We start from the raw sequence: 22480 nt of genomic DNA, 5'->3' as shown, positions 1-22480 counted from the left end.
GTTTGGTAGCTTAAAAATAAATCTGAATAACGGAAGCTAAACTGCATTTTTATTTCAATGAATGTTCACACTTGCAGTGAGTAACTTCCTGGTTAGCAAAATACAAACTTTTGTAACCCAAAGAATAGTAGTATTTATTTAAGAAAAAGTAAAACTGAAGAGCACTGCAAAAGATGAATAAACCAGATTTCAAATGTGTTTTGCACCTGCTGATGTGAGCTGCGATTAAAATAAAGATTAAAATCACTTTCATCACTCCACGTGTGTTGGAATAAAGTGAGTGCACTGCAACAGCTGCTGTTGCTTTTCTGTTCAGAACAAGACAAAGTACTTTATACAGGCATTAGTACTTCCTGTCATCACTAAATCTTGCATTCTCTGCCCTGGATTTTGTTGTTGTTGCTCCCCATTGGGCGCTGTAAAAAAGAGCTTCCTCCCAGCGAGTGCTGCTGTGTTCTTTCTTACCTTCCACTCTAGTGGAATCCTAAGTTCTCAGTGATTGAAAAGAAGTTGCCACACCAGTTCTTTTAAGAGATTTTTGGGATTCTCTGGTTACCATCAATGTCTTAAATGAAAACTTTTTGTAAACAGATGTCATGGATGTAGCGTGGTCTCCGCATGATGCCTGGCTGGCATCCTGTAGTGTGGATAACACTGTTGTCATCTGGAACGCTGTCAAATTCCCAGGTGAGAATTTTTACGTTTCAGATGTGCAATATGTAAAGATTTGTGCTAAACTCTTTGCCCCATGGGTGCTTTGCACTGACTGTGAAAATCAGCAGGTGGGAATGGGCTGTCTGTCTTTTGAGATGACGTTCTTGCAACCTGGTGACCCAGTCCTCCTTCCAAGTTTGATGGCAATGAGCAGTGGATGCCACTCTGCTGTAGACAGCGGCTACATTCAGGTTGCTGATTTTACGTGAACGTTGTCACGTGTATTTTCTCTTTTGCCTTTTCCCAAAAAAAATCCTAAATAGATAGAACTTGAGCTTGATAATACATCTATATATGCATATATGGTTGGGGTTTTTTTCCCTGTTGCCTTTGTGCTCACAAGACTTTACATTCATTCACCTTTGGGGTGGCATTATTTTATTAACCCCATTTTAACTGCTGCTGCTTAATAAGCAGTGGGACTTTACAGGGTGAAGGGAAGGACTAGCGGAGCCTCACAGTAGCAGAAGCTCCCAAGTCTTACATTTGATGTCCATTTTCCTTCTTCCATTGCTGCAGTGCTAGCAGGTCACACAGTCTCAAAGTCTGTTTCTCAGGGATAAGCAGTCGGCACACTGGACAGCTTCAGCTGACCTGTGAGGGTCTGTGGCAGTTAGGGAGCATGTGCTTTTATCTGGCTGCTTCTCACCACGTAACCTGATGCAGGCTGAAACTCCCATTCTGTGGTGCCTAGTCACTGTGTTATGTTTTAGTGTTGCTTCCAATCCAGATACCAGGGTTTTTAGACATTCATGCTAACTGTGTAGCTTGTGCAGTACTCACAACCTCTTCTCTCGTAGTCCGATAAGGAAGAGATTGACTGAAAGCAGGTTACCAGGTCTGCCAGGCTTGTATGTCTGTTCAGCTGCAACTTTGGCTTAGATCACATTTGCTGCACAAAGCTGAATTTGTTGTGATAATCTTTGGGTGCGGGGGAGAGAATGAATGTTTCACTGAAGTTCCAGTTAAACTGCTGCTTTCCATAGCTTGCAAGTGCTATTCTGAACACCTGGGGTTCTGCTGGTGTTTCTGCTCTGATCTCTTTCTTATAAAGAACTTTGCAGTCCTTATATTGTTGTTTGTACATTAAAGGAAGTTTCCAAAGGATCTTGTAGATCTCCTCAGCAGTTTGTCATAAAGGAGATATCAGTAACTATTCCCTGTTCTCCATGTTTGTGTGCACAGAAATTCTTGCCACTTTGAAGGGGCATTCTGGCTTGGTGAAAGGGCTGACCTGGGATCCTGTTGGGAAATACATTGCCTCTCAGGCTGATGATCGAAGTTTGAAGGTGTGGCGGACCATGGACTGGCAGTTGGAAACCAGCATCACAAAACCCTTTGATGAGGTACTCCAGGATGTGTGACTGTTCAAAGTGAATTCCTACAGAATGAACAAAAGTGATAAGAATATCTCTGATTCTGCACAAACATTAACTGATTTAACGGTGCTGAATTGAATGAAACTATCAGATGACAGGTTCTGAAGGGGAGAAAAAGAGCTGCCTTCTCACACGTGATTAAAGTGAGACTCTTATTGCCATTGGATGTTGTGGATGTCAAAGGTTTATTTGGGTTATGTAAACAATTAAGTAAATTCCTGGAAATGCAAAGGTTATTCCAAGGAAATAGCGGCACACTAAGTACACTGTTCTTACCTTCTTCGTTATGCATCTTCTCTTGGCCACTGTCAGAAACAAGTATTTAGGAGGGATCTTTGGTCTGGCATCACAGGGCTGTTATGTGATGACTTTGATCAAGAGATTAAATTTCTGGGCACAAAAGTTGGTGCTTAGTGAGTGGAGTGTTTTGCAGTGATCTATGGTATTGTGATGAGTGCAGTTACTCTTAGTATAGAGTGTAAATGCCTAAATTCATGTGTGAGCTGGTGTTGCAAGTTGAAGTCTCACTGTTAGCAGTCGGTATGCTGCAGCCCTGTCACTAATTAAGGCTCTGAGTGTACAGTATCCAAAAAGACTTATGTTTTTTTTCCTTTAAAAAGTTCTCTGGGTTCCTTTTTCCCCTTTTTGGTAGGACTTCATAAGGCACACTACATCACCTGTATAAAATACAGCTGAAGTACTGAGAATTGTATGTAATGATATGCTTTTATAGTCACAGAAGACTGACTTTGTAATCATATTCCCTAAATCTAAAACTTGAACAGCTTGTATTAAACATCCTTTGTTTGCCACTTTTAAAGCTCTAATTCTGGTTTGGTTTGGGTTTTTTTTTTTGTCAGTGTGGAGGGACAACTCATGTGTTGCGACTTAGCTGGTCACCTGATGGTCACTATCTTGTTTCTGCTCATGCCATGAATAATTCTGGACCTACTGCTCAGATCATTGAGAGAGACGGATGGAAAACCAACATGGATTTTGTAGGGCATCGGAAGGCAGTTACAGTAGTGGTGAGTGAGTGATAGTAATTTATCCCTGAAGTAAAACTTTTGATAATTCTATGCATAAATGGGACAAGAGGTGAAGGTAGGTGTCAAGATTAGTAAAGCAAACCCATGGTAGTGATGCAAAAGTGTCAACTTTACATGTTGGAAGCAATCAGTTTGCTTTTCTGATAAGAGAACTGGACGTAGATGAACAAAGAGGGTGAGGGTGCAGGAGCACATTAGTAGCTAACCACACTAGCTTGGTTAGCTGTTCAGCGACTTGAATAAAGTGACTTAGGTTTCTAGTGGCTTCCTATTGCTAGTAAAATTATTACTACTTACTATTCCTGTCAAGGCATTCAGAAAGCCTCTTCAGAAAGCAGATGTGCTTTTTGTCAGTGCTCTCATAGTCTGGTTAAGGACTTTGCTTCTATGAAAAGTGGTTTTTTTCGCGCCTAAGTGGGAAACTTGCTCTTAAAGCAGATCTACTAAAATGCAATTACTGTAATAATATTTGGGGCATCTCATTGGTGCAGAAATTCAATCCGAAAATCTTCAAGAAGAAACAAAAGAATGGGAGCTCCACCAAGTCGAGTTGTCCCTACTGCTGCTGTGCTGTTGGTAGTAAGGATCGATCTCTTTCTGTCTGGGTAAGTGGGTTTTTTGCCACCCTTGAACTAATGTGGTTATTTGGATAACTTTGGGGTTTAGCACAAAGGCCACATGTGCAGCATTAGGTCTTATCTTTAGGTTAATGTTTAGGGGTTTTTCTCCCTGTTGTTACAGGATTATCCAGGGGGAGAGGAAGTGGGTTGGTGTTAGTTCATTTCTCTAAAGCCGAGAGCAGTGGCAGAATATGTTGCCCTGGTGAGGGGTTGGGGGGAGCTGTTAAGAGAAATCATGTTACCTCAGTTAATAAACATAATTCCACCCTATTTTCTTCCTATGTCTTTTACTCATTCTCCATATGAGTCTTTTAAGAGTACTGTTTCTCCACATTTAGCCCACCTATTCGTTAATCACTCTTAGAGTCTGCCTTTGTTAGTCTTGCTTTTATGGGTATGAGGAGAACATAGCAAGCATAGGATAGCTGCTTCTGAGCAGCTCATCTTTCTGCTTTGTTCTGACTTCATTTCCTGGCTTCTGTTTTTGCTGTTGAAAGAGGAATATGAAAGTAAATGAGCTTTTTAAGTATATTTTTGAGTTCTCGATATCTAGTTTGGGTTTTACTGTAAAATTTACACTAAAATTGTTATTCTGGCTAAGAGAAGAGTAGCTATTCCAACACTTAGAAATGCAAGACGGTTGTTTGGCAACTGGAAAGGACAGGGAATAAATTTAACTGATTTGTAAAGCTTTGTGATGAGAATGTGCCAGAACACACCAGTTGCTAACTGCATTCTACTATTTATAGATTCCAGTGTGATATTTATCCATTAATCGCTAAATGCACAACACTAAGTGTTTCTGGCAATGCTACCAGTGCATACCCTTATCAAAGTATCAATCTCAGTATTTTTTACTTTCTATTTATGCTATCATGTCATTTAGGGTGACTTTTGAGGTTATACTAGGTATTATAGAGATGCAAAGTTGTAGGCAGTCTTTGCCCTGAAGACCTTAATTGTTACACAGACCTATGGAAGTGTAAAAGAAATAACTACTGAAGGTGACTGCTACACTACATCCGTGAACCTTTGAGCATGAAACATCCTATACCACATTGTCTTCTGCTTTATTTCAGTTGTACTATGTACTATAGATATCAAGACCTTTGGTTTAACATTAAAGAGCTTAGAATGATTTAGAACAGGTTACTGGGGATTTTCATATTCAGTTCTTTCTAAGCTGATTTGTAAGTATAGAGGAATCCTCTTTAAGAATAATGGTGAGTCAAATTCCCTTTGCTCTTGATAGGCTTCACTTATTTAGACAAGTGAGTCTGAGTGAGGACATGGAAACCTAATCTGTTTTCCATCTTCCTCTTGTGCTGGCAGTTTACAACATTCTTATCTCGTTAAAGCTTAGAATAGAAGCTGTCTTTAGCATCTGTGAAATTACTTTTTAAGTGGTAGAGAGTGTTCTATTACTGTGATGTAAAGGCAAAATTGGTTAAGAAATTCAGTCCGTGTTTCAGAAAGGAGGTGAGGGTTGAATGTCAGCTGCTATTTTCCAAAGCTTTTCTGTGCCTGTAATGGAATGGGTAACTAGGTGCTTCAGAAAGACCACAAGGCATACAGCTGTCTCCTGGCCAGGTCTTAGAATCATAGAAAAGTTAGGGTTGGAAAGGACCTTAAGATCATCAAGTTCCAACCCCCCTGCCATGGGCAGGGACACTTCACACTAAACCATGCCACCCAAGGCCTCGTCCATCGTGGTCTTGAACACTGCCAGGGATGGAGCATTCACAACCTCCCTGGGCAACCCATTCCAGTGCCTTGTTCGAATGTTGTTAGACTCTAGGAGAGTGTTAATGTGGTAATATCTGTAGCATAGAACTTAACATTTCTGAGTGTTGTTTTTTTCTGTTTTAAGCTCACATGTCTGAAACGCCCGTTAGTTGTCATTCATGAGCTGTTTGACAAGTCTATCATGGACATCTCCTGGTAAGTTGATTTCTGCTGTTTGTTACAGAAGCCAGTGTGTTGCTATCATCTTTAGGTATATGTATGGACTGGAAGTTCCTTAAAACAGTATAGACTGTAGCTTTAGCTAGTGATTTGGGTTGGGTTGGACAACCCACTTTCCCAGCAGTCTACTGTCACATATCTTGTTTTCCTCTTTCTGCTGTTAATGGCACTCCCTCCTGCTTTCTTCCTAAGGCCTGGTCATAAAAAGGCAGAAGTCTCTAGTTATAGACTGCATATTCACTGCAAGTAAATAGTAAGGGAGAAATAACCCTGAGACCACTCAGTAAGTGGCATTAAAAACACACTGTGCACCTATACGTCAGGTGATTTACATGGTTAAGGATTCTGTACAAGAAAAGACTAGTATTTTTTTCATGACAGACACGCAGCTGATGACATGGGTGGTCTTAAGAGCTTTAACAGTTTTGGTGGGTTTTTGCTGTAAATGTTAAAGCTTACAATTGTATAACAACTTGTTTTCTGTGTGCCCTGTGGGGTTTGCCATGAAGCTCAGTGAAGCATGATAAAAAGTTTTCAAAACCAAAATATTTTTCTTTCATTAATAGATTAAGGCTAGAAAGCCAGTAAATGGAATATTTCATGAGAAGCGCTGCTATTGTTGTAGTACAATAGCTTTGAATAGCTTTGCCTTTCTGTAATGTGTTTTATTTTATTTCTCCATCTGCAGTTTGCGCATTTTTCGTGGTGTAAAGCCATTGGCAGTAATAGCTGGTTAACATTTTGCAATTTCTGAGGAAATGGTTCTGTAGGATATTGGAGAGACAAAGGATCATCAGGAAACTTATTTTATATCCTGTTTACAAATTGAAATGGATGGCTAAAATGTCAGTAATATGGAATGTTCCCAGAAACATGCTCCATTCTGAAAACAGACTGAGTAAATGCAGAGAAATCTGATACTATTGTTATAGCTGTCTCATTTCTATTTTAGAGTTTCAGACTTGGATGCATCATCATAATATCTGAACATGATTATGTTTTCATGGAACAATTGCTTGGAGCCAGAGGTCAATAGGAGCTCAGCAATTTTGTCTGCAAAGCAAGCAGAGAACTCTCAACAAGATATTACCATTTTCTAACTTGGACTAATATTGGTTAACCTGTCACATGGTGCTGAGGCCAGCTTCTCTGGATGTGGTGCCATCAGCCAGCACACAAAAAAAAGGTGTTTTCAAACACCTATAGCCATGATGCATGGAATATATTTCTAAGCCTTGCCGGACTAGTTTGTACAGGACTTAAGAGTTGTACTTGCTTCCCTTCCTTTTCCATTCTCTTTAACAAGTCATCTGTATACCACTGTGTTGCCATCTCTATGAGCTCTGTAATTGGAAGTTATGGGGTTATTGGTCAAAACTCAGCAAGTACTGTTTTTTTTTTTTCAAATGTGCAGTGATAGGTTTTAACAGAAGGTTACCATTTCTTTAAGACTAGAATGTATAGTTTCTCCTTTCTCTTTTCCATCAGGAAAACATTTTGAGACCTCCAGATGAGGGTTATAATATATCTTCACATAGAAGAACATGTGCAGTTTGCTTAAAAATGCAAATAATGAACAATAACAAAACCAAACATATGTTCTCGCCTAACAGAGTTGTTTGGACTGCTCATATGCACAGCTTGCTTTCTTATTGCTGTCACTTCAGATAATGATGATGGAGAAGAGGCATTTACCCAACTTGTAGAGCTGCTGCTTCTGTAGTCTCACTTCTCCTTCCTATCTTGTTTATTTGGACTGTAAACTCTTTAAAGTGGGCTGTCTGTAACTTGTTGCCTATGTGTGATGAAACTTCATCTTCATGGGCCACAAACGTCAGTTTAGGGGTCTTTAAAGAAGTATATCGATTGCTTATCTGCTGAAGGCCCCTTTCTTCACCCAGTTCCATTAACAGAAAGATATTCTACATCTTTTGAAGCAAATACATTTATAGTTTCCTTTCACTGTTCCCTGTGAACACTATTCTATTTTACCCCTACAGACAGGTTTTCATGGTGCTAGTCATGCCATGGACAGCTGTATGGTTCTGCTTCTACCTTTTTGCGTGTGGCCTCCAAAGGAATATTGGTACATGGACTCCTGCTGTCCATCATTCTGTCTCTTTACTGCCCCACTTGTTTGGTTTTATCAGTAGTTGCTGTGATAATAAATCTTATTACTAAGAATTTTGTTGAACAATTTATTGTATTGCCCCTTTGCATCAATGAAAGAGACTGAAAATAAAAATGAACCTGTATTTCCTTCAGGACCCTTAATGGACTTGGTATCCTGGTGTGTTCCATGGATGGATCAGTGGCATTTTTGGACTTTTCCCAGGATGAACTTGGAGATCCACTCAGTGAGGAGGAAAAGGTACAGTAAGCACTCAGAGATTCTGTGATCATATTTAAGGGATGTATTGATGCAATTAAGATACTGAACTATTTATAGAAGTATGTAGTGACTGATTTCCATATTACAGAAAAATGTGTTCTTGTGTACTTTACAAATCGTTAATAAAGAGTAGTCAAGAAATGAATCTGTGATATTAGTTTCTATTCTGGAAAGAAAGTCTATTTGGAAAACATCACCTGCTTACACATCATTATACAGTTGATGTAATTATTTGGCCAAGGAAACAGGGAGTGGGTGCTTCAAAACACTTTAAAATTACTCTTTGACTTGCATATGTTCAAGTCTTTTTAAACTGATTGCTGTTGGCTGTTTTTTCCTCTCATTGCTATTTAGCAACTAAAGCTTTGAATTCCAATTATTTTGTGTATTGATTTAGCATTAGGTGAAAATATAAAGTAGTGTTTAAAATATAAATGTATAAACGATAAAGAGGGCATTTGCATTTTATGGGTTCCATTACAGTATTACGATGCTATCATACACAGTCAGCGACATCATGGTAGCAGTCTGTTGTGGTTTCAGCGCTGAACCTGGGACACAGTCGTAGTCACTCTTCTGTGTGATATGTTTGATGCCCACAGAGCAACATTCATCAGTCCACCTATGGCAAAAGCCTAGCTATAATGACTGAAGCTCAGTTGTCTACCACCATTATTGAGAATCCAGAGATGCTCAAGTACCAACAGAGGCAGCAACAGCAGCAGGGGGACCAGAAGAATGCGTCAATTAGGGAAGCATCTGGGACTGGGACAGCGGCTCCCAAAGTGGCAAGCATGGTTAATGGGGAGAGTTTAGAGGACATAAGGAAGGTAGGTGTTCTTGGGCAGTCACTTTATAGGGTCACGTACCAAGCAGTTTGATTTTTATTATAAAATGATAAATGATAAAATCAGCTTCTGCTTCCTTGTATGTGTTGAATGGCACCTTTCAACCCATGAATGGTCCATGTGACATTACTGGGACTTGTTGAAAAGTTAAAAAGCTTTTAAGCAGAAGTAACGCTATTGTGGAAAAAGGCTTGTGGGTATTTCTGTCATGGGTGCTAAAAATGGGTGTGCAGAAAGGAAACCAAAGGTAGGTAGTAACAGTCAAACTGTAGAACTGTGCTTCAGTTTCTCAATGAAGGAGGTTGAAAGCATTATTTAATTCTCTCCTAAACACAGAACACAAGTTCTAATGAAGAATTCAATGCACACAGATGAGAATATTTTGAACTTGGCTCTCTTAATGTGGAAAGCAGATTACATGATCCACAAATGCTTTTTCTACAGATGGATAGGTCCAGGATTGGAAATGTGTGTATTTAAATTAAAAACAATGTATATTATGGTACAGCCAGAGAGCAGTAAACAGAATTCTGGTGTACTTTGTAGTCTATTGAACTTCTACTTAAAAAACACCTGTTACTGGTTTTAAAAAAAAAAAAGTTGTGGTATTAAAATACACTTATATTAATAAAAACGAAGATTGATTCTATTTATGCAGTCAGAGTATGTTTGGAAGACAATAGGGAAAATAACCTCTGTTAATATATTCTTAGTTGAGGAACAACTTTCAGCCTAATATGCCTGTGGTTGTCAGTTGGATAAAACAAAAAGAAAAAAGCATTTCCTATCTATCAGAAATTACAATCAAATATATTTCCTAACAGAATCTCTTAAAAAAACAAGTTGAAACACGGACAGCAGATGGTCGGAGAAGGATCACACCTCTCTGCATAGCTCAGCTGGACACTGGGTATGTTTAGAAGTCATCTTTTAAATCCTTCTTCACCTTTTTATCTTTGTTCTCTTTATTCTGATGCAAACTCCCAATTGTGACTTACTTTAGTCTTAGGGCATCTTAAAGCACTTGCTAGAAATACCTTATGTCTGTTTACAGAATATAGTTTTGACCTGTGTTCTCTTATCTATTAGAACTGAGATCTTATAGCTAAGGCTAGTTCTCCTTATCTGCCCTTATAGATGAGTGAGCAATAATGTATTGCATGCTCCTGTCTACGTTATTAGTGGCTTTAGTGTCATCTGTATGTGAGAAACAACTCTGGAAAGTTAGGCATTGGTCATTTATTTATGTTGTCTATGAGTATCCACACGTGGAGAACAGAAGAATGGAATAAATAGTTAAAACTATTATTTTTCAATGATTTTAAAAGCGTTTTCTGTAAGTACATTTGTTGTCTTTTTGTTTAGGGATTTTTCTACGGCATTTTTCAATAGCATCCCAATATCTGGATCTCTGTGTGGCTCAATGATGTCTTCTCAAAGTAACCAGCAGCTCATGTCATTAGAGTCTAATGCAGCAAATTCCCTTAATACTTCAAAGCCTTCTGTAGAGCCAACAGCAGCCAGTATAAAGTCAACAGATGATGCAGCCAATAAAGATGGGTCAGTATGTGCAGTTTTGTTTTTCACTTACATGACTCTGTTTAGTTTAAATCTTGTTTACAGTTCTGTAAACATGCAATTATTAAAGGGGCTTCCTTACTGTAACACTTCAGGAATCTGACATTCCTGAAAACATCCAGGTATTATTAGTATCTGGTTACTTCAAATCATGATAAATCGGTAATGAATGAATCAATATGCATAGTTCTGGAAATGATCTTCAGTGCAATGAGGTATGCAGCTGATTGCTAATGCTCTAAGAAAGGGACGTGCTTATAGGTTACTGGGTGGCTAGTCGTAAATAATAGAAGGTTTTCCAGCAGTGGAACTAAGGAAGTCTGCTTTCTGTCAACTGCTGGCTTGTAGATCTCCTCTTTTCAAACCTGGTAGTGCTTCTTTCCTGTAGAGACCCCATCAGAGCACAGTGACGTTGACTTGTCAGTGTGCGTATGCTGATTGGCCACTGTGCCTGTCTAATTAATTATTTGCTTTTCCTTTAGTGGTAACACTGACTTGGTCTCTCCTCCGCAATGTATTTTTACAGCATTTTGAAGAGCACAATGTCATTGGAACCTCTACCACTTCATCACATTTAGTCGAAATTGGCCACAGATTAAAGAAGGAGTGGGTAGACTGTGAGAAATGATTGACAGATTAAACTATAAAGTTTCCTTTTCTTTGGAAATTGGAATTCTAACAGCTTTTTAGTACGACCATCAGTTGTCTTAGAGACATTCTTTCTTGCAATTCATTCTCTGAATGAATTGAAAAATCTCTAAAGTAAACAGCTATTCAAATCACAGATCCCTGGAATGCTTTAATGTGGGGAAGACACATTCCTTTGCCTTAGGGTTATGCTTGGAAATGCCTAATAATTATTTTGGATTCTTCATTAACAAAATCAAAACCCGGCATGAATTGTTCCAGCCCAAACTGTTTGGTTGATAAACAGTGGAATATAATCTTGTGATGGAAAGTATTTGGTAACCTGAACAAAGGGTAAAACCCCAGATATCATGTAAAATAGTGATCCTTTCCCTTTGGGTGTATAAGTAGCAGCTCAAAGTATTAATTTCATTCCTGAATTAAAAATACATAATGAATGAATTAGGGTCTTTTAATCTAGATATATCTACGTAGCCACATGAAGCTCTTAGGTCTGAGATGTACATAAACAGCTTTTGAGAGCAGACAAAGCTTGTGAGATACTGATGCATGAAAGGGGAAAAATCTCACAATAATTCATGTGTGTACTTGAATGAAAGATTTTCAATATGGTTTCTAGCCAGTGTAATGAATGCTAGCTAGTTATGAGCAGTGCAGATTACCAGTACTAGATTCCTTACAAACTTTGTTTTCCTGTCACTTTTATTGACAGTGTAAATGCTACCTCTGCCTCAGCTGCTCCTCCTGCATCATCTTCCTCTGTCTTGACAACTCCATCCAAGATTGAACCTATGAAAGCATTTGATTCTAGATTTACGGAACGATCCAAAGCCACCTCAGGGACTGCTGTTGTAACAAATACAAATCAGACTGTTGTGGACAGGTAAGACCTAGCTGAGGGGGCTGTTGCGGGGTAGTAATGCAGAGAGTTAAAACGCTGATTCTCTGTGGTGTAGATGTCATGGTACTGGCACTCTAGAAATTGTCTTGGGTCTCTTCCACAACTGGAAGGAAGAGAACAGCTGCAAATAGGTAAATGCTTTGCTGGCATTATCCCTTTGTACATTTGTCTCTGACATTTGGGAACAGGCAGACTCTTCAAATATTCCGAGTTAAAATGCTTGTTACAAGAGGCTCTGTGTGTGTGTGTGCCTCTGTGTGGCTGCATGCATCTGTGCTCTTTAGAAGACAAAAATAGCCAGCCTGCATCTCTGTACAAGAGTGAGATTTACTTCATGGTAAATTACCATATATACCTGCAGACAGTTTAGAATCATCACTGCTGCAGTTGTATTTGTTTTATGCCTTGAAGGTGTGCAGAGAGGACACTTTGATTTTAAGGGGGTTTGGCTCTGGATCCACGAGTTAAAAAACAAAAGGCAGCCTTTGTTTGGTGACACAGTGTGTTACGGCAGAAGTATTCCTGCTGCACCAGGACAAACGATAATAACAATAGCAGTCTTGAGAAAGTAGTATGTGATTCCCCAACTTGTTACCAATAAAAGGTGTTTTTACTAAACACCTCAATATTTTTATGTCAAAGGGTTTAACCATATGATGCAGAAGAAATGCTGTGTTAAATTACTCTCATAATTGCTTCTAGTGTGTCAGTAAAGTATGGATAGAAGTGTATTGTTTGGCATAATTCAGATGCCAAAGAGAAAAAGTTTGGATTGTGCAAGGTGTTTCTAGGAAGCTGAGTGTTTATGGAATAAATGTGGCAAAATATTGTAGTGCGTTAATAACCAGTTATGGGGGAGGGAATGGGGAGAGCGTGGTGTATTTTAGGGTGTAATGGTTAACAAAAGAGTTCACAGGGATTTTTACTTTAGTTATATTGTATTTCTGAAATGGAAAATGGAGCAGTGAAGTCATTTACATGGTTTACAGATATGATCTTACAGTAGTCAGAACTGAATAGGACAACTGATCTTAAGGTCCTTTCCAACCCTAATGATTTTATGACTCTAACTTTTGGGGATAGACAGCAGAATGACAAATGAAGTTCTGCATGAGTAAGCAGAAAGTGCAATGTCTGCTGGAGAGAAAAAGATAAACTAATCTCGCATCTTACAGAGAGCTGAATTATTTGTATCAACCCAGGGGAAGAGATCTGGTTGTAATTGGAACTGAATGCTAAAATAAAGTTACTTGCAGCTTAATCCAGTAGCTAACTGCTAGCTTGATTATTTATTTTTCTTAAAGGAGAGAATATGCCTGATCAGTTTACATATATATTGCACACTGTGCTTTGGCAGGGGATTTGCCAAGCCTCTTTGGCTTCCTTCTCTTGGCTTTGTGCATTTTGAAGTACACTTAAAGCTAGCTAAAATTTATCTGCAAGAATACATACATATGGTATGTGCAGCCTTTGGAATCAGCTTATATAAAACATGAAATATGTTTTTTTACTTGCTCAGACTCAAGGATCAGAATTTAATTAAAGACGGTAAACCCAAGGACATTCTGGAGAGCAGCAGTGACAGCGAAGAGAAGATTCCAGCTGCTAAACCACTCAGTGCACCCAAACGGAAACTGGAACTTGAGGGAGAAACAGTAGAAAAGAAGAAAAAAGGAAGGCCTCGGAAAGACTCTAGACTTGTACCAGTAACTTTAACTGTTCAGGTGAAATAAATAAGATTAATTGTGGCTTTCAGTGTTCATTTGATAAAGTTGGTACCACGTTGACTTGTTCCATCGAGTCAGAGAAACACAAGTTGCATCAGTCCCTCACAATTTTTAGCCATCCCTCTTCCTTGCCTTTAAACTTAACTCTTACTAAAATTTAAGATTTAGAAAAGCAGATGCACATGGTGAGGCAAATGTGTCCATCCTTTATATAAATATGCAGCTACTTAGGAAGTGGTACCAGCATGCCAAGTAGTGGTAGCCTGCCAAATGACTGTATAGAATAAAATGCAATGGCATCAGGTTTTGGTGTTCATTGGCGGAGAGTGGCCCAAGCACAAGAGTGTGACTTGGATATGATGACTTAAATGGTTACGCATTTCCTTAGAACTGTGAATTACTAAGTTCCAATAGAGTTTCCATCATTTTAGGCCATATAGATCCCTCTGTTTTCAGTATTTGGAGCTTAGCTTTTCCATGCAGTATAGCAGAATTCCCATTAACTAATTGCAGCTGAAAAGGGGATGGGGGAGATAAAAAAACCTCACCACATCTAGTTTTGGTTTTTGTTGTTTGTTTTTGTTTTTTTTTTTTATTCTTAGAAGCTATATTAAAACCCTTGTATTTATACAAATAATTGGGAAAAGATTAATATTTGCAATTGGCATTATTTGGAATTTTTAAAAGTATCTTTCAGATCAATCTGTACTATAGAGTATCTTCGGTTTAACCTTTTTTAATGGAAAAAATTACTTCTGCAATTTCTTCTTCCAGTCCCCAGCTACACTGGCCTCTGAGAAGGATACTGCTTGCATTTCTGCTCCAGCATTAGCACTTAAACTGCCAACCCCAATCCCACAGAAGTCGTTTACTTTGCAAGTAAGTGGACTATAAGGAGAAAAAGCTTAATACTTAAAATAACCTGCTTTTAAAAATATCATTAATTATTCAGATCCTTTGTTAAATTAACATTTGAATATGTATATTTGTTCAAGCAAGATGGTATACTTCAGCTTCTAAGAATATGTCTATATGAGAAAAGTTAATGGCAAATCGGCGAAGAATAAGACACTTCTGAACTAGCAAAAGTTCAAAGAGGAATACTACTGGTTCATCATTCCCTCCTCCTGGTTAAGCAAAGTGTGTTGTAAAGATCAGAGTCTCCAATGGGAGTAACTGCTGCACTGTTACAGTTGTGTTGGTAGTACACTGCTGAAGAAGAAGAATGAGAGACAGCTCTCTGGAGGGACTCTACAGCTGAAGAGACTGGCAAATAGGTTTACTTTAGGCATTTATGAAATAATTATTCTGCCTGTTTAGGTTGTGCTAGTGTGGTTCTAATTGCAAGATTGCAGGGAGACTGGGCACATCCAGACTTGATCTGGTGCCCTTAATTAGGATGCACAGACTAGCACAACCTTTCTTTATCCTTATGCTCTGAATACAAAGAATTATTTGTGTTCTAACCAAGACTGATATTAGAGGTTTGCTTCTTTTGAAGTACCACAGTACCTTTTGAAGGCACTTTAAACAGAGAATACCATGCTTATCTGTACTTAATGACAGCATTAGACTTTCGGAGGGCTGACTTTGACCTGTTCAGGACACTGGTTGGGAGAATCCCTTGGGAAACAGTACTGAAGGACAGAGGGGTCCAGGAAGGCTGGACACTCCTCAAGAATGACATCTTCAAGGCACAGGAGCAGGCAGTCTCTGTGTGCCAAAACCAGAACCAGTGGGGAAGAGACCAGCCTGGCTGAACAGGGAGATAGTGCTGGAACTCAGGAAGAAAAGAAAGAGAACCTGTGGAAGATGGAACTTATTGACCCTTGAGGAGTACAAGGATGTCGTTAGGTTATGCAGGGAGAAAATTAGAAAGGGAAAGACACAGCTGGAACTTAATCTGGCCATTGCTATAAAAGATAATAAATATTTTCACAAATATATTAGCAATGAAAGGAGGGCCAAGGAGAACCTCCATCCTTTACTGGATACTAGGGGAAACCTATAGACCAAGGATGAGGAAAAGGCTGTGAGGTACTTAATGCTGCCTTTGCCTCAGTCGTTAATAGTCAGGCCAGCCATTCTCAGGGTACTGAGTCCCCAGAGGAGGGCAATGAAGCTGGTGAAGAGTCTAGAGAACAAGTCCTGTGGGGAGCAGTTGAGGGAACTGAGGTTATTTAGTCTGGAGAAGAGAAGGCTCAGGGGAGACCTTAATGGTCTCTGTAAGTACCTGAAAGGAGGATGGAGAGAGGAGGTGGTTGGTCTCTCTTCCCAAGTAACAAGCGATAGAACAAGAGGTAACAGCTTCAACCCGTGCCAAGGAAGGTTTAGATTGGCTATTAGGAAAAATTTCTTCACCAAGAGGGTGATCAGGCATTGGAACAGGCTGCCCAGGGCAGTGTGGAATCACTGTCTGTGGGAGTGTTCAAAAATCATGTACAAGACCCTTAGTGACATGGGTTGGTGGTGGACTTGGCAGTGCTGGGGTAAAGGTTGGACCTGTTGATCTTAAAGGTCTTTTCCAACCTCACTGATTCCATAATTTTTGATTGTTTTGGATCCAATTGTAGTATTTCGTAGCTCTTTTCCTATTCTGAAAGGTATTTTGTTTTTTGTATTTCAGGTATGTTCAGATCCATCAATGTACCTTGAAGTGGAGAATGAAATAACCACTGTGGGAGGTTCAAAGTTGAGCAGGTTAAAGTGTAATCGAGAAGGAAAGGAATGGGAGACAGTCCTCACCAGTCGAATTCTCACTGTAGCAGGAAGCTGGTAAGAGTATATTGTGGAAGAAGATGGTTCTGAAGGCCAGAAGACATTTCTAGGGGTACAAAAGTACACTTTACAGAAAGTTATGCCTAAACCCATATATTTACAAATAAGTACAGGCTTTAAAGATATTCTCATCTACTTATTTAGAATAGTTGATTAACTGGATCACTTCTTTTAGGGATTTTTGTGATTCTTCATTCTTGGCTCAAAATACCATATTTCTCTTCTAGCTAACCTGGTCTAATACATTGATGCTCTTAAACTTCTACCCTGTGGAGATTTTTGTAGGGATTCTGACTTATTTCTGTTGACTGTTGCTATTTGCTGGTTTTATCACTCCCCGCTGTGAATCTTACACAATCTTTCATAATAAATGTGTTGTGGATAAAAATATATACTGCGTTTAGTCTTTAGACCCATTTCATTCCAAGTATTAGTTCTGTCTTAAAGCTAGCCAGTTACAACTCTTTTCCTGTATATTTACATTTCTCCTTTATATTTCTTCATTAAAGTTGATTAACTTAGCTACTAAAAATGAAAAATTTGAAATGGGATGTTCTGTAATATGAAAATATTTTCCTGAGTCTTTTGCTATTTTTTTCCCTTCATTTTTTTCAACTTTGCTTAGTTCAACCTCAGAGTTTAAGCCAGAGCCATGTCCAAGTCTGAAAAAGAAGATGATTTTAAAGCTAAATACAAGTACAGGCCTGAAGAATATCTTGTGTATACTCAAAATCTTTACAATTATGCCTCATGGGCTCTTGGCCTCTACCTGCAGACCTTCTCTTGCCCATCTCCTTGGATGATCAACATTATAATTAGTTTAAGAGCTGTAATAGTTACCATTTAAGGAATTAGCCCAAGTTGTATGATAACTTAAGAAATCAGTCTGGTTCCATGCTACTTGCATTTGACAAAATGTGGTGGTTTTATTCTTTCTTTCTTTCAGTGAGATTGTAAGTGTAGCCTGTGAGAAACGAACATTGTCAGTATTTTCAGCTTGTGGTCGTCGCCTTCTTCCTCCTATTATATTGAATACACCCATTTCCACCCTACATTGCACAGGTTCTTACGTCATGGCTCTCACCACTGCTGCTACGCTCTCTGTTTGGTAAGTACCATGTTAGGCTGCAGCAGCTGTCTGGCCTGATTTCTGTAGTAACTAACCAGTTGTGTCCATGCATTGCTGTTGAAACTGAGGCTTAAACCACATCAGGTCTGAACGCAAGTCTACTTCTGGATACAACATGAAAAGTTAACTGAGCAGGACTCGAATCTTGTTTCTTCTCTGTTCTAGAACAGTCCATGATTTTGATTTTAGAAGGAAGATAAAGGATCAGCTTGAAGTTACTAGTGTAAACAGCCTCCCTAGGACAGACTTGCCATGCATATGGACTAGATTAAGGAGGAGGGAAAGGAGAAATATGGATACTTCCAAATACAATCATATTTTGCCAATATGAGTTCCAGAGTTAGAAGTACTCTAGCCATCTTCAAGATACCAATATAAAAACTGCAGTAACTTGTTTACAGTTGTTGAATTTAATCTAATGTCTCATGCAAGTCAGAGCTCCTAAAGGAGTTATTTGGATCCTTTGTGTTTGCTTAGCTGTAATGAGGTTTCCTGATAAAGAGCTATAAACATTATTCTCTGCTATTGACTTCTGTCTTGCCTTAAGGGGTTTGAGTTTGCCAAAATAAATTTGTTGAAGCAATGAAGAAAATGTCAAAACAAAAAAAGCCCAAGCAAACTCCCCCCAAAACCCCGCTTTGTCATGAATGCTGACAAAGTTGTGTGTGTGTTTGTGTGTGTGTGTATGTGTGTGTTTTAAATGATTTTGGAGCTTTCAGTTGTTTGTAAACTGCAGACTTGTCCTTTTGTCTTTTCCAGGGATGTTCACAAGCAGACCGTCATTGTTAGAGATGAGTCTTTGCAAACGATATTTTCAGGTAATAAGAAGGGTCATTTAGTTACCAACCTTTGAGCCCACCTGTACTATTTAGTGCCATTTATGAATCTGCTGGAATCTTATGAAACCTGAAAAGCCTAAACAAATGATTTTCCTTCATTATTGTGTAATGAAGGGAAGTCACTGGCAATGTTGAAATACTACAGAAATAACTGAGATGAGAATATTAATGGGTAACAGTCTTCTACAAGATTCTGTAGCTTATATTCTGAATTGCTTCTGAATATGAAAATTCAGTGTTGTGAAGATCACAAAATATTTAATGTAAATCTGCTATTACAACAATTTCTCTGAGTGTACTTTGCATGTTTATTACTTTAACAATGAACTGCAGTTGATTATCTTCTGATTCATTATCTCAAAATCTTCAGTTCCAATCATTGCCAGTATCTGGCACAACAGAAATTGTCAAAAAAAGCAGTATCTCGGAGCTTAGCAGCTTCTGTTTTAGCTTTCATTCATAAAGCACTAGTTCAAACTACTTAGAGAAGTAGTTGTACTAGCAGTTTGCAAAGGTATTTGTTAAAGTTACATGCACAAACCCTGGGCCTGGAATATGCTGGGAAATGCAAGTATCCAGCGATCCTATTTATGCTTAGAGAGTATGCTTTTCTAAGTATGCTGGGGTTTAGAATTTTTACTTAATGGGAAAAAAAAAGGCTTCTTGGGTTACAGAAGACCTGGCAGAATTACTGAAGATTGCCCCTGGATATGGAGAACATCTCCAATAACGCCCATGTTCTGCATAAATTGCAGCCTCAAGATTGATAATATATTTTGCAAAAGTGTGATTTTAATGCTGTTGCACTGAGCCTGGTGCTTACCACCATGATCTTGTGTCTCAACCTTGCTCTCAGTGCTTGAGAATAACATTGAACCTTTTTCTGTTGGTTGCTATGACTGATAATTAATGGTGGATAGTGTTTTTTACTGTTACAAATATTATGAAAGACTCCAAAAGAAGAACTTTGGTCCTATTTGACTTGTAGGAAGCGATGCAACTGTCTCTCAGATCTTGCTGACTCAGCATGGTATACCTGTAATGAGCATGTCTGATGGAAAGGCATATTGTTTTAATCCTTCTCTTTCTACGTGGTAAGTTATGTATTATTTCCTGCTTTTAAAACTTAGCTGAACAGATGTGTATTCTGTTTCACTCCGTATTTTGAAGGTTTAGTCTGAGTAGGGTCACACACCAGGCTTAGTTTTGTGTTGGTTCACTATTGCATGTCTAGACTTTTTATATTTTTAAGATTTGGTATGGTTAAAGTAACATTAAAAAAATTTAAAAGCTACTCTACAGCATTATCACTCTTTCCTACATGGTACATAATCTTACTTATTGACATACACCTATATATACTTTTGCTGATATACATCAGTTGAATCTGTTGAGCAGTTGGCGATGATTTTGCCATAACTCCTTGAATTCTTTTTATTGTATCTGATGACAAGCCAAGTTTGAAGAGAGCTCTGTCTTCAACATTAAAAAGTTTTATGAAAATAGTAAGTCAAGTCTGGGAAGAGTGAAGAAATCATTATAGCTTAGAGAATCCCCATGAAGAGTCATTACTGGTGTCCTAAACACGAGGAAAGGCTACAAAAGAATCTGTGCCTTACTGGGTATCAGGTGGGCTATCTCCATGGATTCTCTTACTTCTGTCAAGGCATAAAGTCCCATTAAAAATTTTGCCATGGTTAAATTATTTACAGTATCTTTCGAAAACAGATTCTTTGTTGTCTTTCCAGGAGGGGAAAAAAAAACCCATACTTCAGTCTTAATGTAAGAGGTGCACTTAATGTAATGAGCGTGCTTTATGAAAGGGCTTATTGTTTTAACTTTTCCTTAGAATAATTGAAATTAGTCACTACTTGATGTGAATGCTCTGGAAAAGAAAAAACACCTTATTTGTTCTTTAGATAAACTGAGAAATTATGTAGAAATTCTCCCCATCAATAAGGAGCAGAGGACAGACTCTTGGCCAAAACTCTGAATTTGCTATAATTTCTTTTGTCTGCACCACAGCTTTGGGGATATATAAAGAGCAATCCCTTTAGTCATCATACAAATTTAAACATGATAAAGCAGTAAAGGGTATTTTAAATATTTGTGCCATTTTTCCTCTGAGCTGTCTGGAGATCTAAACTTAGCATTGGCTTGAGCCACTGATTCTCTTGGCATCTCAAACCAGTGCAAATGATACCCTCGATTAGGTGTGGAAATGCCAGCTGTTAACTGTCAACTTCCTCCATAGGAAGGAATAGCTGTAATGTATGGGAAAGACTGTCAATGCCTGTGATCTGTGATGACTTGTCTGGTTGGTGTGGGGACCTGACATGAAGCAAAATCAAGTTGTTAAAGTCATTACCTGTGTTTACTCCAGTCTTTGTTCTGGGGCATGACTTCTTAATAGACATAGAATGGCAAGTAGAAAGTTCATTTTCCTCAAAACTAGTGCTAAATTTTATTACACAATTAATGTTGTAGATGGGAGGGACATTTCCATGACAGCACAAGCAGAACTTGGACATGGAGTGGGAACAGTTGGGCACCTTAGTGATACTTTTATGGTTATCTGTGAAAATACAAATTGGGCTTTGAGTCAGAATAGAGCTGGATCCCCTGGTACCATTGCCTGCTCTCCTCAAACTTGTGTTTTGTTTGTTTGCTTTTTTTTTTTCAGGAATCTTGTTTCCGACAAACAGGACTCTCTAGCACAATGTGCAGACTTCAGGAATAGTTTACCATCCCAAGAAGCCATGCTGTGTTCTGGGCCTTTAGCTGTAATACAGGGACGAACGTCAAAGTACGCACTTACTTGCTTCATTTGATCAGCATGTTTCTCTCTCTTTTCCTATTATTTATTCATGTAGTTGAATCAGTGAGTTAATTTTTAAGATGCTAATGGCTCTGAAATTATCAGGAGCTCATACAGTGTTGGAGTTTTTTTACAACTTTTGCACATTTATAGTCTGTATCATAATGTTATTTCGAGATTGCTTGAGGTGCAGGAAAGCATCCTCTAAACCTAATCATTTTAAGGTTCTCTTTATTGGATGGGTAAAGTATTTGATGCTGCAATATTCTGATTAGCCAAACTGACTTTGTTTTACATTTTAATTTTTAGTTTACCAGCTTTCTGGAATAGGCCTACAAATTTTGAGTAGTTCAGTTATCCTCAAGGGATCTATTTGGTGAAGTCTGAGAAAGTTGTGTGATTGATTAGTCATCTAATGCATAGTTTTAACATCTGAAAGTACCACTAGGGAATTGTGTGAGCCAGAGCAGACTCCTGTAGGTAATTTAATGGCCTATCCTCACCTGGATTTGAATTTGATTTCTCAGGCAGATTTCTGTGCTCTTTCTGTCCTTCACATCAGAGGTTATTTTTTCTAGTGAGAGAAACTGTGGAGAGTTGTATAATTTGATTGCTGTTCTCTTGGAGGGGAAGGGGAATTAACTGCGAGAAATATCTGAAATGCAAACAAAGAGCATTCTCTTTTTGAGAAAGAGAAAATAATCAGACTGAAAAATTAGCTTTTTTGTTTTCAAAAATTAAATAATGGGTTACTTATTTTCCAAATTAGCCTTCCTATGGCAATACTTGTTTGCTGATAACCATGTGTTTTTAAAGAGAAGACAAATGCAAGGAAGAGGAAAAGAACAGGAGGCAGAAAACCCTCTGTGGACCTTGAAACTTGTAAATGGTCCAGTTGGTGGTGAAGGCAGTTTGCCATGAAGTGCTGCCTTTGTCATTAAAAGCTTGAACCCTGGAAGCACCAAATGCCTCTGAAAGATAAGCGTAGAATAGCTTGTGCAAAATATCTATTCCTTAAACTGAATTTAAGTATTTAATTTAAGTGAATTTAATAGTATCTGATTTTATGGCTGGCATGCTAATTTTTTCGTTTTG

At 38.5% G+C, this 22480-nt stretch overlaps 1 protein-coding gene across 2 annotated transcripts in view; it reads left to right on the top strand.

Moving 5' to 3' along the window:
- LOC133275562 (protein HIRA) overlaps nt 1-22480 on the top strand; it is a 36904-nt gene that overhangs the window by 10593 nt on the left and 3831 nt on the right. For both annotated transcript variants that reach the window (XM_061465579.1, XM_061465580.1), the window contains 17 exons: nt 592-687; nt 1900-2060; nt 2954-3121; nt 3634-3747; nt 5633-5703; nt 7993-8098; nt 8722-8949; nt 9792-9877; nt 10333-10527; nt 11906-12076; nt 13614-13818; nt 14596-14700; nt 16448-16596; nt 17546-17707; nt 18488-18546; nt 19556-19661; nt 21251-21373. In XM_061465579.1, the coding sequence (XP_061321563.1) occupies nt 592-687; nt 1900-2060; nt 2954-3121; nt 3634-3747; nt 5633-5703; nt 7993-8098; nt 8722-8949; nt 9792-9877; nt 10333-10527; nt 11906-12076; nt 13614-13818; nt 14596-14700; nt 16448-16596; nt 17546-17707; nt 18488-18546; nt 19556-19661; nt 21251-21373 (2305 nt within the window). The remainder of the gene's footprint in view (nt 1-591; nt 688-1899; nt 2061-2953; nt 3122-3633; nt 3748-5632; nt 5704-7992; nt 8099-8721; nt 8950-9791; nt 9878-10332; nt 10528-11905; nt 12077-13613; nt 13819-14595; nt 14701-16447; nt 16597-17545; nt 17708-18487; nt 18547-19555; nt 19662-21250; nt 21374-22480) is intronic.

The sequence above is a fragment of the Pezoporus flaviventris genome, unplaced genomic scaffold, assembly GCF_033815535.1.
Source record: "Pezoporus flaviventris isolate CSIRO_AGI_PZ_B2104156 unplaced genomic scaffold, CSIRO_AGI_Pfla_v1 ptg000041l, whole genome shotgun sequence".
Classification (NCBI taxonomy): domain Eukaryota; kingdom Metazoa; phylum Chordata; class Aves; order Psittaciformes; family Psittacidae; genus Pezoporus; species Pezoporus flaviventris.
The sequence above is the reverse complement of the archived record's forward strand: the minus strand, read 5'-3'. Positions and strand labels throughout refer to the sequence as shown.